At 33.7% G+C, this 16936-nt stretch overlaps 1 protein-coding gene across 1 annotated transcript in view; it reads right to left on the reverse strand.

Annotated features, from left to right (window-relative positions):
- The window catches only part of Zip48C (Zinc/iron regulated transporter-related protein 48C), a 67211-nt gene extending 50720 nt beyond the window's left edge, over positions 1 to 16491 (reverse strand). The window contains exons 1-4 of the mRNA XM_066394810.1: positions 16208 to 16491; positions 15421 to 15655; positions 15033 to 15155; positions 14473 to 14698 (exon numbers count right to left, since the gene is read on the reverse strand). Coding sequence (XP_066250907.1) covers positions 14473 to 14698; positions 15033 to 15155; positions 15421 to 15655; positions 16208 to 16315 — 692 coding nt within the window. The 5' untranslated portion in view covers positions 16316 to 16491. The remainder of the gene's footprint in view (positions 1 to 14472; positions 14699 to 15032; positions 15156 to 15420; positions 15656 to 16207) is intronic.
- Positions 16492 to 16936: the final 445 nt, after the last annotated feature.

Consider the following 16936-nt stretch of genomic DNA (forward strand, 5'->3'; position numbering starts at 1 on the left):
GAGTCTTCAAAGTAAGTTGTGTTGTTTTGTGTCGGTAATACATACAAGTACTCTAGGCACATTAATCTTCGAATATTCACAACCCTGATATCTAAAATTAAGTAGCAGTTAGTTCCCTATTCGTTTTAAATGAAATGTTTTAAATGAAATGAATGTATCTGAAACAAAAGGAAAGATATCATTAAAACTTTAAATGCTCATATAAATAAACGAAAACAAATTACTTATACAGGAGGTCCCAGAAACAGAGTCATAAATGAGTGTTTGGTGGTAGAAGGATAAAAATTAGAATCATTCAGTTAAACTTGTCTTAACCAAAAAATTGCTTGCTTTTATTCTACAATCAGGAATACATTTTACAGAATACACATATTACGATGTTTTAATATGATAAATTTCCTTAAAATATCTGTTTCAAGTTAACTATTTGGTAGTGCCACTTAGGCGCACGTGGCGAGTACAAAGGAAAAAAAAATGGACCTAACTGGTATTATCAGTGTCGATGATTTCAATACTTTCACGAATTCCGATACCAGTGCTGATATAAAGAAAGAAGAGAGAAGATAATAAAGAAATGTAAATGATTTAGGTCGGAAATCGGTGATGGCAACAGATATTCACTACCCCAACCAATTCATTAATGTGAAAAACTCATATTCAAGAACTCCTTTACATGTATAGGGTAATGAAAAGCAACACCATCTTGGACAAACCAAAAACATTGTCTGAGATTAGAGGAATATCCTTTCAAGTTGGAAGAAAGCCATTTCTCAAGAGGCTGAAATATCAGTAAGAAGTTTCAGACTTCCAAAATTTGATTGCATAAAAACAAACCATATTTCTCATCTCAATATTAGTGAATTTATTGTGTCGAGACATTCGCGAATAACACAACTCAGTTTTCACACTAATGCAACAAGCTGTTTGTTAGTATAGTGATGCCTAATTAGCGACATTATAAACGTCAATAAAAATGTCAAAAATGACACTCTGTATAGAAACCTATCACAGATTTGAATCAGCAAAGTGAGTGTAAAATGTCTTCTTCCTCTAGGAATAATTAGTGAGGCATGCGCTAAACTTAATCCTTCTTAAAAAGTTGCAAAACCAAACATCATTAGCATGTTAAGCCTATAATTAACTCAGTGATAGTTGTAAAAACATTTTCCGCTACGATTTCAATGCATGTCTTTCCTGCATAATGTTGTGGGAGGATCCGGTCGATGCACAAGTTAGAAATGCAAGCGGATCATTATGTACTTAAAGGTTTTTTTCGCAAAACCCGCGTATTTGAAATGATATTTAATTTGATATGCGATATGCTAATTAGTTATCATCGAATACCATTAAACATATTAAGTGCATCAATTCAGATAAACGTTGAAAAATAAGTTAAATTAACATGCCAGATTAATGCCATCAATTTGATTTTTTCATGCAAAAATAAAAATGCAAAAGAACACTCTGTATATTGGTGAACGCTCTGGAAGACAATTCAATTTGTTCCCATACCCAAACCGTCATATTTCACAGAATAAATTCTGTTTTGTGTATCGTCTCAAAATGTTGGCGATTATTTTAGCATTTTTGGCGAAAGTAGACGTGGTTGAAGGCAATTGTGCGATTAAGTGACTTCAAAGCAATATGACGTAGCACACATATTTCTGAGCGACGCTAAAATTGATGGTTGAGCCGCAATTTTCGATTTGAACATGAAAAGTACAGTAACTTGAATTCAGCTCAGTGGCACAGATAAATTAAATTTTATAACATTATTATAAAACAAATGTTATGTTCAACATTGTTATACAAAAATTTGCCTTTTTTCTGTGAAATTATTTGGGAATAAGGCCTTATACACTAATAGAGGTGGAATATAAATAAAATACTCATGTAAAGCTGATGATGCATGTAAATTAACTTAAAATTATTTCCCGTTAAAAAAAAGTGTTCAAGTTTTTTAAAAACAATTATTACTAAAGATAAAATATAAATAATAATTAACAAAGAAACAACAACAAAGAGAAATAAAATTAACTAATTAATTAAATTAACTTATGTAAGTTTTTGATTTTTTTTTTTTCATTTAATTTGCTATCACAGTAAATGTTCAAAATGTTCACCATTTTATATATATTTTTTATTTTTGAATAAATTCAAATGTCAAAATGTCAATTAAAAAACATAGCCAACTAAGTTATTTACTTAAAAGTGATAACGCAGATGTGCGGCGCATTAAAATTATGCGTTTTTCTCAGAAACCGTTGCTTCTAGCGACTTCAATAAAGTATACCTTTTCTAAGTATAAAAGATAGGAAAAAAGATTTTTCAATGCCAAAATGACATACACTATGGCACAAAAAAGTTACAGAGGTTTAAATGTGTCCTAAAGGTCGCTTGTGGTGCCCTCTAGAAAATACAACTAAATGGTTAATAAATTTGAATTTGGCATTTTAAAACACCCTCAGATACGAAATTTCGTGAAATTAGCTCAAAGGAATCGAAAGATATTAAAGAAAATGCGATTTATTTTTTCAACTTTAACACCCTGTAACTCCGTGATTATCAACTTTTGGACTGAGGCAAATTTAGTTAAATCGACTTATTTTTACTTAAATAATCTGCGGTATCATTTTGGCCACTTAATTCGAGGACACCCTATATATTATCCTCAGATACAATTATCTGATAATAACATTAATGTTGTACTAAGAGCTCAGATAGACATTGAATAATAATATGATAATAATAAGAATAGCGACAAAATTTTGGTTTAGAGCCTCAAAAATGTATTGAAATAGATTGCTAACATTTGGAACATTTATTTTAAGTGCAAGTCAATCTATTTTTTTCCTCTAATACCATTTTTTCAGGGCTACCCTATATACATCGGTATTCAAATCATTCTCGATTTAGGTTTCTAGATTTATTTTCTCCTAATTTACACGTAAATTTTCTGCTAAACTTGACGTTGGAAATTTAAATTAATTCACATCACGAATTGCTGAGAATTGTTCCGTATGCGAATGTCTACGGTATCTACTAATTTTCTTCGTTCTATTCATTTAATACGAGGGAGAATTGAGTTAGACCTTGTTCAGTCTCTAAGTTGGTAATATGTATAACAAACAAAATATTTTTGTGTTTTTTACACCTCGGTAACGCGCAGGTGACTACCTATCAGCTAGTTTGAAATAGATATTTTTAATTCATTTATCGTACCTAAGAACCCCACTAAGAGTAATTTCAAGTTTTGTAAATCAGAAAATGTAAGATTTATTTCCAATTTAGAAAATTAAAAATATTATTTTTACATCTTGTAGAATAAAATCAAACAATTTTTTTTATAAAGGAAGTTTAGCTGAATCGTTCTATATTTTCACCCTCTAGCACCACTCTCAAAGCAAAACGTAAAATGGAATTAGTACTTAGGGTTTATTTCCGTAGATGCTTGAAGACTTGTAGAGTCATGCTCGGTGCTTCTCATGTCACCTTCCCACTTCTAACAAACTAAAACTTCTGAAAATTGTAGAGTTCACACGTCCAGTGAAATGAAATAGAATGATCCAGACAATGCACACAAAATTAGAAATCCCGTAAATGTAAAAGAGAGCACGAACAACTCATTTGTTCTAGCACTAATCTCGCACCATAGATAACTTCTGTACATCCCATGTAAAGTCTTGATTTAGATATTTAGTAATCAACGCGACACGTACCACACAATACAAGACCGGCTAAGCACGTAAGAACACTAAAAAAATATTGCAAATTTAACGAAAAACGTGTTTAAAATAAAGCTCCAATCCTTTTTCTCCGATTGGAAAAAGTGACATTATAAAAAAGTAATTGTCAATAAAATTGAACAGGCTGTAAAGTAACATTTTACGGCCTGTTTTATCATTAGTCACTTTTTCACTCAATAACTTATTTTGTGAAAAACAAAGGCACCTATCAATCTTAGTCCGTTCCTGGCCATTGGGCCCAGTTTATTTATTCGGGTGGTGTGGTTCACGACGGGTCCATAAATGTGAGAATTTCGGGAAAGAATGCGGTCAAGCCCGCTCCCGATCGGCGGCCGATTCTCGGAAGGCGTTAAAAGCGCCGCCTAAAGCGGCTCTACACGAGCCCCCCGCTCGGCCACGACCCATCGCAACGGTCCATGGGCGCCTCCAACCAGCGAGTAATTTGGTGGTTACCGACCGACAAGATACTCCTGTTTTTATATACAGGGCGTCCGAGAGAAGGATGTCTGAAGCGGTCCATACATCGTTTTTAGCGTTCCTAGTTTGTTTTTAAAAGTTCATAATGGTATGGGAAAACCCAAACGTAGTACCTTGGAAATTGTAGATAGCACTTCCAGGTGGAAAGTATTTCTTTTCTGTCGAAAGTATAGCATCGAGATTAACTATTGCTAGAAATTGACAAAGAATATCTTCCACTGTAGTATGTATACTATTTTATTTACAAACATGCATGTAATTGTGTTGTTCCTTAAGTTTTGTTCTCGTGTAAACTGTTCGATTTCTGACTATCACTTTCCACCCAGGTGGAAAGTAAATACTAACTTTGTGTCTCTTTTCATTGCGGATCTACTTCAGTCTTACTTTAACAGTTAATTAAGGTTAACTTCGGTTTGAGAATCACTTTATCTGAGAGCTAAGTATTAACTGACAGCTGTCGCGCCCCAACCGGACATTGAAGAACCGGTCCTTAATCATGTTGTTTAATAATCTTTGTATCGCCTGTTTTAAGGGCAAAACTCCTATTTGTCTGATATGTCTCCAGTAGCTAATGATCAATGAATGGCCAAATGCTGTTGACCTAAAAGTTATAAAAAAAGAACTTTCTAAGTGGTGAGAATTTATTATCTTTACGTTTTATAATAGGTGTTTATTTACTAATGACTGATTTTCTAATGCCTAGTTAAGGAGCGACATCTGTTAGTTAACAAATAATTGGCAGATAAAATGTTTTTCAAACTAAAGTTGGCTTAACCAGTGATTGAAGTAAGGATTGATATATGAAACACCTCCGTAATAGACAGAACCACTCAGACTTATAGAACATATCATTTATATATTTTGTTTTTTTATTATTTATTATGTTTTAATAGTTATTTGTGTTACCAGAAAGAAAGTGGCAAATTTTATGCAATGAGGTGGAATTTTATGACATAACAAAAATGTGGAAGAGTATAACAAGAGTTACATTAAATAGCATTTCCTAATAGTTGTCATACATGATTTTTTGCTGTTATACAATAAAGAAATATTGAGAAAATTGCACAGATTTAAACCTCAGCTCCCTATCTTCAGAACACCAACCGTGGTTGTTATTGGTCCCATTTGTTCACTGAGTTATGAAATAATGGTGCCAGCTTTCATTACATAGCTATATAGTTACGAAATGAAACCCGTTCAGTCGTCGGTTTTGATTAATAAAGTTGCCATTTTATTTGTTAAAATTAGACAAAAGTATTTAGAAAATTCAAAAATTTTCGTATTGGGCTTTATTTAGTTGATTTGAAAATTCTGAAGGACATTACGTGAGGAGTGTGACTTGAGAAAGGCAGCAAGACGAATTGCTTCAAATCCAGATATAATGACGAAGACGTGCCGAATGAAATAAAATGGAGCCCGTTAATCTAAGTAAATTGTTCTATTTTAAAGTTTTTACGGTATAATTTAGATCTCGTTAGCATATTTTTATACCCTAACTGTTTATGTTTTGTTGAGGTATTTTTAGGTCTGGCTTTATCAAAAAGCCCGCCGAGTCGCAACAACACCGACTCTAACAGTACTAATAAACGCAAATCAGGTCCATATGTTATGTGATTAATCATCGGAAATGCCAACAGTTTGATTAAGCAATCAAACCAACGTTTTAATCGAGCCGCGAATACGCTTCCCATAACCTAAAAATATGAAATTTGGGGGCCACCTAAGCCACTCCAAAACGAGCTTTTCAATTTTAATTAATGATGGGTGATAGGGGGGCCTCAATATTGACTGTTTTAAAATACCGAGGCCACCCCGCATTCAGATGATATCACAAATATTTACGCTGTTGCCACATGCGTATCGTTCTTTTTCCAAAATGTACAGTTTCAGTTCGATGTCAATACACTCCTCTTCCTCCTAATCTCTCATGCGGAATTAAGAAATAAACCAAATTTAAAACAGTTAATTATTAAATAAAGGGGTATTATTGTACAACATTAGATAACAATCATTTTAGCTGTACGGCAACAATGCCGTTGCCTTTCGCCTTGCCCCACGAAGAACCTTTAATTGCTGCTGTCTCTTTTTAATATGTGTTCTGCAGCTGTGAGTTTCTTGCTCAGGTGCCCAGCAGTCTAGCAGGATCTGCACAATTAGCGGACTGAATACCGACCTTATTGGCGATGGTTCTCTGCGATTCCATAGATAAGATGTAAAATCTTACGGTGTGTTTCACAAGAGCTGAAAAATCCTGGTACATAACATTTTTAAACGTCCACAGAAGACTAAGGGAAGGTGGTGGTACATCCCATCACAGTAATTATTTAAATGGTGCGAAAACTTCGGAAATGGAAAGCGATGTTCGAAATTCAATTGAAGCGAATCCTGAGCTGAGCATCAGGAAGATTGGACTCCATTTGAAAATTTTCCATGTTCTTGTTTGGAGGATTCTGCACGACTTTTTATTATACTCCTACCACATGCAACGTGCGCAAGCGCTACTTCCCCGGGACTTTCCTGTGCAAAGTAATTTTTGCCAATAGTTTTTGATAAAGGCCGTTCTAAATCCCAACTGTGATTGCTAAATATTATATTAATTTAATTATATTATATTAATATAATTAATTTATTTATTAATAAAATATTAAATTAAATTATATTAATAAAGCTATTTTTTCTCGAAACTTAATAAAAAAATGTCATAATAATCACTATTGGGCCGCAGAAAATCTGCATGCAACTGAAGGATCTCAACATCAAGAACAATTTTCTCTAAATATCTGAGCTGGAATTTTGGAGATTATTTGATTGGGCGATTTTTGCTGTCAGAAAATTAAATGGCAACACATCTCGGCAATTTCTCAAAGAAGAATTGTCTTTGTTACAATAAGTGCCGGTTTAATAAAAAATCAAATGTGGTGCATGTATGATCATTTTATGAGGCCATCTTAAAACTCTTGCAATACGTCTAAGAGAGTGATAATAAGCTGCAGAGCCCTTAAATATTAAAACTAAAGCCTAACGCCTTTAGGGGTTAGACTATACTACTATAGCTAAAAAGGTATCATGGGTTAAATTACTGTCCACCTTGTAAGAGCGTAATACTTAGATAAACAGCAAGATTGATTTATTAGCGGGGTATTGCAATTATGCTGATTTAACGAAACGTAATTATACCCAAATTTTAAAGCCGATAAAGAAAAGCGGCCGAATTTCCATTACACAAGATAACCCTTATCTGAGAATAACGGGCACCAGAATTTAGCCATGTCGAGTGTATCACAAAAAATGGTGATACACATAAGCGTAGTATAAGGGTACATTACATGTGTCTACACCTATTTCACGCTCCCCCAACTTTCACAAAAATATTTAATATGAAAATGGACCCATTTTCATATGAACTTTTTCTCTTAAAATCATATTTACACCGCGAATTTTTGATATACTATTATGACGCACCTTGTATGTAACACTGCATTCATTAGAACTTTTTGCAAGTTGTTTTGACTAATTTCGTTTATTATCGTGAATTTGGTAGTGTTAAACGTTTAACGCATGAAATTCTACGTTGCACGTAAAAAAACCCACTATAAACGACTTTTTCACTACTCGCCGAAATTAAACGTAAATTATATCCAGACCATAAAAAGACAACGCGTCTTGAATCATGACATGAACATGACGCTTTATTTGACGTTTATTTTCATGGCAGCCAAAACTAAAATAACAACGGGGATCATAACATTTTAACCATTAACTTCCTGAACAAATAATGAGCCATATACCTGTCATTATTAGCGTGTTATTCAACTGCTTTAGGAAAAAACGTCAGAAAATGTTCATTTGACAGACCTAATAATGATATTTTTTAAAGCTAGAAGTCAAAAAAATATATATAAATCTTCAGTAAATTTGATTTCCTGTCTACTCTTCTAGAATTATTTGAAGCATATTAAGAAATAATCCGAAAAAATTCTTGGGACCATTCAAATTATGTCCGATTACACCCTTCGTTACCATATTAAAAACCAATTTGAACCATGAAATACGGCTTCCCAGGATTTCATTCCCTCGCTTTTTTCGCACCAACGACGGTCGGTACTGCAAAGCTTTCAAATTCCATTCAAAACCCGTACTTGCCGAAATTTTTTTTAATACCAGATTTAACATTTGGTATGTACTCTTACTTTATTAGAGAACAGAATGTGCATCCGTTAGCAATCATCTTTCAAAATCAGTGGCGTAACTAATGTTAAGTCTTACCCAGATGTTTTCCGACCTAAAGAAGTATGCGTTATATTAAACTCAACAGTAAGTGTTGGTAAAAGCTGACTGGTGGTTTAGAAGATCTGAAGTAGATCTTCGTTTTGGAAAGAATGTGGGTCAGGCAGAGCTACGCTAATGAATTCAGGACTCCATTAAAATCATTGTAATATATCAAAGAGTTTTTTAGTCTTAAGTTATTTAAATTTCGGTTAGTGACTATTACGTAAGACTTCATTTTTTTGCTACATCGACGTGGGAACTTGCTTACAGGAATTTCGCTATTTATTAAGAAATTAAACAACCTTACTTTTTCATTAACAGATGACGTACTTCGGGAAGCAATGCATTACTTTACGGCTAATTTCAAAAAATCTCATTTACATTCTCAGCTTTTTTCATGGGAAAAGTTATGTCTTTGTCATTGAACATGTTCACGTGTTCTTTTATGAGGCGATTGTAGGCTCGGTCTTTGTGGAAGGCAAATAAATAATATTCCTCAAAAGTGCCGCAGCAACATAAATTCCCTGTTACAATGTGTTCCTGCGTTTTTCGATAAAATCAATATTCATTCAAATTTGAATTTCTATGTCCTCATCTAAGACAGTTGGCCATTGATATTCTAATTAATTAAGCAATTTTAATTCGATATGGCCGTAAATTCCTTTTTAACAGTCTTTTCTTTCCATTGAAACATTCTCCCCTTCTCCAATCACTCTCTTCCTAGAACCAACCATTGGTAAAATCAATACCCGAGAATAATGTCATTGCTATGTTTATACTTTCAAATTCTTCTTAACGATAATTTCGATAATTTGCTAAACGAAGCCAGGCTGTCTAGCAGGATGTGCCGAAGAAATGGATGACCTGAATACCATTTGAATGCCAGCTTAATTGTGAACTGGCCATACGGAAGTATTAGAAGATGTCGAGTGTAAGATTTCCTCCTTATGTTTTTATTATCAGGTTATTGTATCACTGAGTTAACTAAGTACTAACGGAAATCGGTGTCTGAAAGAAAGGTGTTTGTTCTGAAAACATGCCGCTATAATGAGGGGATCGTGACATGGGCAATGATGAGTGGTACCGGGGGTACAGATAAAAACATAATTGCCTAAGATAAATGGGAAAGTAGGAAATTATTCGCTTCTTATTAATGGAAGTCGAATTAACTATTATTTATGCAGTTAATGGGAAAAGTGTAGAATTGACGGAGAGTTAAAAAAAAGATCGAAATGGATTCAATGCCACATTTTAACGAATCAAATTAAATTATCATAGATACCATCACTGCGAAAATGATAGAATTTCCACCATTAAAAGGTGTTGGGTCAACATAGCTTAACAAAAAAGTAAACTGATTCCAAAACCTCAAACGCAGTGAGAAATATATAGATATACTGATCAGTATTCTTGCGGATTTTCCTCACAGTCTGGAACTCATTTACTTTCCTCTTGAAGTTGACCTGAAGTCTTTAAAATATTCTACTAAGTTTAATTATAGTGAATGATAATGCGTCGAAGAGCAGTCCATTAGAATCATTTTTTAAAAGAAGAATAATAATTCTTCACTTCAATGTATTTACAGGGGTTTGCATTTTTATTATCACTCTGCTAAAGCTTACCAGAAAGTTGTAAAAGAACATTCAATATAAATGTTGTATATTTTTATCTTTGTTGCTTTCTGAGGTTTCTGAGCTTCTAAAATTATCAAATGACCCTCGAAAACTGCCAATACATGTTAATTTTGCTTTTTAAGTAGAACAATTATTTTCTGATTTTAAAATTCGAACAGTTCGTTGGCATTTTTTTAATCTCCTTTATTGAATAATGAGAAACAACAATTTTTCTTATACAGGGCGCCAAAAGTTCGTACGGGATATGGTAGGCAAGTACGGGACATACTTATTATGATGTTTAAAACAGTTATAAATACAAATTTGTGTTCGAAGACCTACCTACTTATATTCATACATACGTACATACATATGTATGTAGATACTTGAACTCGAATACTGGCATTCAAAAACTTGTATCCGAATACTAGGAATAGATTCGTGGATTATGGATTAAGAATTGTTATGTGAGGTATTAGTTAACGATGAGTAGTATTTATTCCTTACGTCTACTTAGATGTAAGGAATAAATACTACGGTATAAAGAGAATTTTAATACCTAAGATTTTTGCATACAAATACTTTTTTCAGTTTTCTATCTTTCATTTAGATTCGTATCCTTTCGTACTCGTATCCGTTTATTTATAATCGAATGCATTCCAATTCTAAGAAGAATCGAAACTGGTATACTCTATTTTGCATTCGAATACTCCCTTCACTCGGACCGAAGACAACAAGTGGCAACCTCGACGCACTATCATGTAGGTATCATGGTAGGAGGTCGTACGTTGTGAATGAATGAACGGCGGCAAGGCAAAGGCAGTGGCGCGGGGAACGGCACGGCAAGGGGGAACTTGAGGAATTCGACAGAACGCCTGAGGCGCCGCACATTCCTGCGCATAAGACGTCTGCCTGGCCACCCCCTTCCTTGCGCACCGTTTGCTCAGCTGTGAAGAAGTCTTCGGTCTAGTATATCGGCCACGTTGCCAAATTGACAAAAAAATATCATATCCGGGTAAAAGTACTCGTTGCCACGATCTGTCACTAATGTCAAAAACAATGTGGAACAACGAATATGAAGGTATGAATTAACAATGAATTGAAACTTAAATGTTGTTAGCAGGTGATTCCACCGAACCCTCATTGCCCAATGTTCACAGGTATGAAGTCAAAATTGAAAGTTATAAGGAATTTCGGAAAGGTCGTGGTACTGAACGAGAACGGTCGGCGACCTCTGCTCCACCAGCCAGATCGAAATTCCTTTGGTGCCATTTAATTATCGGTGGCTTTCAGTTCTACGAGGGGATCAGGAAATGTACACATATGTTGAATTATTGTTAAAACAAATAATATAATTAAACTTATTTCGGTAAGTCACGATCGTATTATTTCCTCTTAATGTTCTACCCTTGTACAGAAAAATATGCCGCCACTAGAGTGTCAATCATGCCTGCTTTGAAAAAATATTGTCTTTGAAATTCGATACGAGCATAAAGCTGATGAAAAACTAAGTCGAAAAATCAGTTTTAATTTCCCGGAGATCGCGTTTAAAACTTATTCATCAGCCATCTCGTGGCACCTATTAGCAATTTTCAAAACGCAGCTTATAGAAATCAACGATTTTATTGAATAGTTCAGAGTTCCTTTTCAAACATCTCGAGCGACACCTAATGAAAGAAGCTCAAACAAACTGTTTGCTGCTGCTTAGTATAGGGAGCGCTTGTACAGAAGTCTGTAATATCACTGCAACGTTGCCAATCCCGCTTCTTACTTTCAAATTTGCCCTGAAAGTACTTCGCGTTGAGAACAGAGTAAGAATCAATGTTTAATCAGAAACTTGATATAAATCTTGATAAGAAACAAATTCCAAAAGCAATAAAAGCCACAACCTAAAATGGCCAACGATTTCTAGAGTGAAGGCGTTAGAGGTTCTTAAAATACCTAGTGGAATATTACCATGATAATCGAAATTTTCCGGAGGTTTTAAATCTATTTGAAGATTTTGTATGAGGTGTATACTTCTACAAAATTAGTGTTTGTTAGGACCTTACACTGTAGATATGATATTGCTATTTGATCTTCTACCGCAACCACAGTCAAACAAATTATAAAACCCAGAAATAGATGCTAGTTTAAGGAATATTGTTTGAGAAATTTTATGTTTCGAACTCAGATTCAATTCATTTTAAAAAAAGAGCTATGCAGAAATTAGCTGTTAATATAACTATTGCTCATATATGGTGATGTCACTTGAAACGAAACGAACATTAAAATTTTTTCAGACGGCTTTTCGATTGTAATTAATTACAAGGTCTAAACTTTGCGATAAATTTGCATTTATGTTTAATATAGAAATAATTGTTGCCTTAGTATTTTCCATCTCATCAAACAATATGGTATGAAAAAAATCAGAAAAATCCAAAAACCTTCAAGTAGCATTGTTATTGAAGGTAAATGTTGATTTGAATATAATAATAAATAGATACTAAGAAATATACGCAGTTTGCTTCATTGTGAAATAAAAAAAAATTATACAGGGTCCCCACAATAATATTCCTCAAATATTCTTTTTGTTTATTAGTAGCCCATTCTTGGTCAATAGAAAACATGAAAGTATTCTCGAATTTAGGTGTACGCATTTCATTAGGATTGATGCAAATGAACAGTCAATGTGGCTGTGTGCTATTCTCAGTTCTACTTCTTAAATTCAAGAATTTGATACACTGTATGTTAAAGCTTCGAGTAAAGCTCAATTTTCATAACAATTAATCACTTTGTGCTCCCTGTTGGAAATAAATTGAAAAAAATTGAAACTGATTTAAATTCGGGAAAATTTCCTTTCAAAAACATCATGTATACTACCTTGGTTTGTATCAATATGTTGTAATAGACACGAAAATTTGCATTATCTTTTTCATCACCTCGGTTTGTTCAGGCTTTCAACTATTGAAGTATATTAGCTTTCATTCGCCCTTGCAATGTGAAAACGTGAGTGAAAGTATCTCGTGACTAACTGATGGTAACCATCCACACCCTATCTAGGTTCGTTTTCGTTGCCAAAATTAGCCTTTTTGCAATCGATTAGACACATTGATTCGAATTCTACACCAACATTTCAATGCGGTTCTTGGCTTTCAGCCGGTTCAATGCCAACCAGATTGTAATTTTATTGGTCTAGGTCGAGGATGTGAACTTCTTAATGACGAGAAGAAATGTAAACAAGCTGCCCAAGTCCAATGTTACGTTTGTGGTTCAGCGCTGTATTATTGTCACGTAAAACCAATATTTACCATCATGAACACTGAAGAATTTATTTAGCATTAAAGTTGAGAGGCATCCAATTAAATGTTTCAATATTCACAATTTTTGTTTATATAGTCATATTTCATGTTAATCTAATTGAATTTAACTGTGACATTCTGTGTATGGCAAACTGTCGATTTTCGTATACGACTAATTTAACTAAATCATTATTTTTGCAGGAAGATTATGTAGATGAACTTTAGCCTATTAAAACAGGAACGAGTTGTATAATTTTAAGTCTTCATCAAAGGTTTATTATACCACTTCATTTTAAGAAACGTATCACATATTTTAAAAAATATGTACATTTTAACAGTTTTAAATGGTTGTAACACCTTTAGTTAGAGATGTAATTAAAAATGACTTTACATGTTTTCAATAAAACTATCCAAAATGACATCGTATGTACCACGTTTGACGCTCGCATCAATCTGAACCAGGAAACCAGCATTCGTTTACTACATGCACTTGTATTTTTTTCATTCCATATTGGATTTATGTATATTTCTCTAAAATTTGTCAATCAAATTTGCAACGCACTTTTTATAAAGGTATGTTACGTTTTTACTTCAGTAATCGTCTTTTTAAATAGTAAACAACAGGAAATTTCTGATTCAAATGAAACCTTAATGGATTGTACTAGATGCAAGAAAAGATAGCTACAGAACAGAAAAATGGATATTAATTGGTAGAAATAGATTCGTTTCCTGTTTCAGTTAAAGATCACTTATTAAACAAACCGATGTCCGCACGCGTCGATATAATTGCTTATCCAACTACTTATTGTTTCGTGTGAATTAATAATAGCTCATTGCTGGCCCAATAATAATTTGCCACAACATCAACATTAATTGAAATTTATTGATGCATTTCAGCATTGAATCCGTGTCAAGATTAAAGTAAAAAAACAAATCAGTTCGATAGCCTTGCCGGGTTATTTAACTTATTTTTGCCCGATTACTGTTTCTTTAAACAAAACAAGAATTGAAAAAATATAACGGAATTGATGTTAAAACCGTGTAAAAAAAACATTATTGTCGCTAATACTATCAAGGATGTCTTACCTTGCGGTTTCGAAGTTGGCTAAGCTAGAGCTTCCGGTTGCGGCGAATCCTACACCTACAGCCAGACCTTCTGGAATGTTATGGACTGTAATAGCTACCACTAAGAGCATGATCCTCTTCCAGTGTCCGCGTTCAATCTCTTCGATGTCACATTCGTCATCGAAACTCTGCGGCATAACATTCGGGTCAGCTACTTGGCCATTGCTCGTTTCATATAGTTTACCTACTGTTGATCAAAATGAAAGGTTTTAGTGTGGTTAGCAGAAATCTTAAACCAAATATTAAAATCAATGTTATAATTAATTTGATAATTAATTTCTTATTGAAGTTTTATGTAATTTGACTAATGAAAGTTTGTTAATAAATATTTTTATACATATTAGGAATCAATGTATACATTAATATGTTAATCTATGAGTAAACTTATTGTTTTTGCTTAGAGAAATTGGATAAAGATTTTGGAAAAAATTTTTAAATAATATTTTTCCTTTCATGTTGGAAATATTTATTTATTTTCTACCACAATCTTAAAATAATAATAATAACCGTCTTTAACTTACCCCTTCTGCGATGAACGTGAGTTCCACCAATGTCGTCAATAACAGCCGTGTCAGGTAGCGGTACATGTGTGGAATCCCTTCGGGAACCATCTCTACTTTTTCCTTTATTAGAGGCATGGAGCGCTGTAAAGCGGAACATGCATGCATTAGGCTGTTACCAAAAATGTTACTATATTTTTTCTACTACTGTGAATAAATTCAAACACTCATTTAGATATTATTACCAGAAATACAGCATAAGTGTGGGAAAAAATCTAAACTATGTACTTATTTCCACGTGCAAATATGTGCGGTAAAGTGCCATTAAACACGGTAGTAGAGAAAACATTTACTTTCTTGAATGGGTAAATAATATCAATATGTATAATATAGTCAATATTACACATACCTAGCATCATATTTGGTGAATGCAACCCCAGAGTAGTTATGAGAACATCAGCACCATAAACAAAGAATGATCCTAAGAGAAAACCCAAAGCAACAGGGGCCCAAGCATATTCCCCATTTTCTCCATAGTATTTGGAAGTTGCAGCGTGTTCTATTGCTGGGGACAATAGAGACCAAAACGAAGCTGCAACCATCACGCCGGCTGCAAAGCCTAAACTTGCATCCAGGACTTTCCTCTAAAAAAAAATGTAAAAATTCTTTGAAATGAACCTAAAAAACAAATTTTGTCAATTGTAAAAAATCTATTTCAATAACATTAACTATTAATATACTTGGTAATTTCTTTAGATTTCTTCAGCGATGTTTTCACTAATCAATTTCAATTAATCATCTTCAATGATTAAGTAAGATAGAAGACTTTACATCAGTTGAATTTTTAAGATGAAACATTTGTCAAATTCAATACCCCTCAGTGTTTTTGAGTTATATAGGGGAGCCAGATTTGAGTTCCATGGCAAATTCAGGGGTTTAATATATATTTTCGGATGTTTTCATTTTTTTTGTGAAACTGAATGAGTAAATCCCCATAAAAACTGTGAAAATGGCTGTCAAATCCGAAATAAATCGGACAAAGTTGTGTTAAACTTGACAAGTCAAGATTATACTTTGAGGGCATCTCAGAAACGGATAAAGTTTTTTTTAATTTTTGCAATTTATTTCTTGTTATTTGTTTTGTTTACATACAGCAAGCCGTTTGACAAATGAGGTTATGTTGTTGCAACACTAACCTGGGAGCCCCGAATTACGATGACCAAAGAAGCACCACAGGCGGTTAATCCCCAAGTGAAAAGGGTGCCCAAGAAGGCCTGCATAACCGGCGAATATCCTTGCAACATGTTGAATTTGATTCAACACTTTCTGTGTAGAGGAAATCGACTTAAAACCGCGTACCCGCACAAACTGCCATTCCAGCGCTCCCACTTCAATTTATGAAACGTGTCGGGGTACGCAGACGACTTGCGCGACGAAATCGCGGAAATCGTTCTTTTGCGATAAACTACTTTTAAATATTGGTAATTCACATTTTTGGTAATCTGTCTGTTGTTTAGTTAGTATGTATTACGCTTATTGTAGTTTGTTCAGTCAGATTTGATAATTATTGTCGTTTATTAAACAACGGATTTTGAGGAAATTGGTCTACGATGCGTAGGTACGGCTGTACGGATTGATAGGAATTTACGGCCATAAAGTATGAAGCCGTTCTTGAACTTGCGCTTTACGTTGTTATAAGTAAGTATACGAGGGCATCGTTATCACGTCGCCCTGAGATTATATCTTAATTGAAAAGAACAATAATATTTTATTAAAAACTGATAGGATTTAAAGGATTTATATCTTACCAAAGGTGGGTTTATACAGCAAAAACAAATAAGTTATCAATTGTTTTTATTTTATTAAAATGTCAGTTTATTGACATTTAATACCTGTCAATTTGAAAAAGTAACCCTGGCGTCTAA

Source organism: Euwallacea similis, chromosome 11 (assembly GCF_039881205.1).
Source record: "Euwallacea similis isolate ESF13 chromosome 11, ESF131.1, whole genome shotgun sequence".
Classification (NCBI taxonomy): Eukaryota; Metazoa; Arthropoda; class Insecta; order Coleoptera; family Curculionidae; genus Euwallacea; species Euwallacea similis.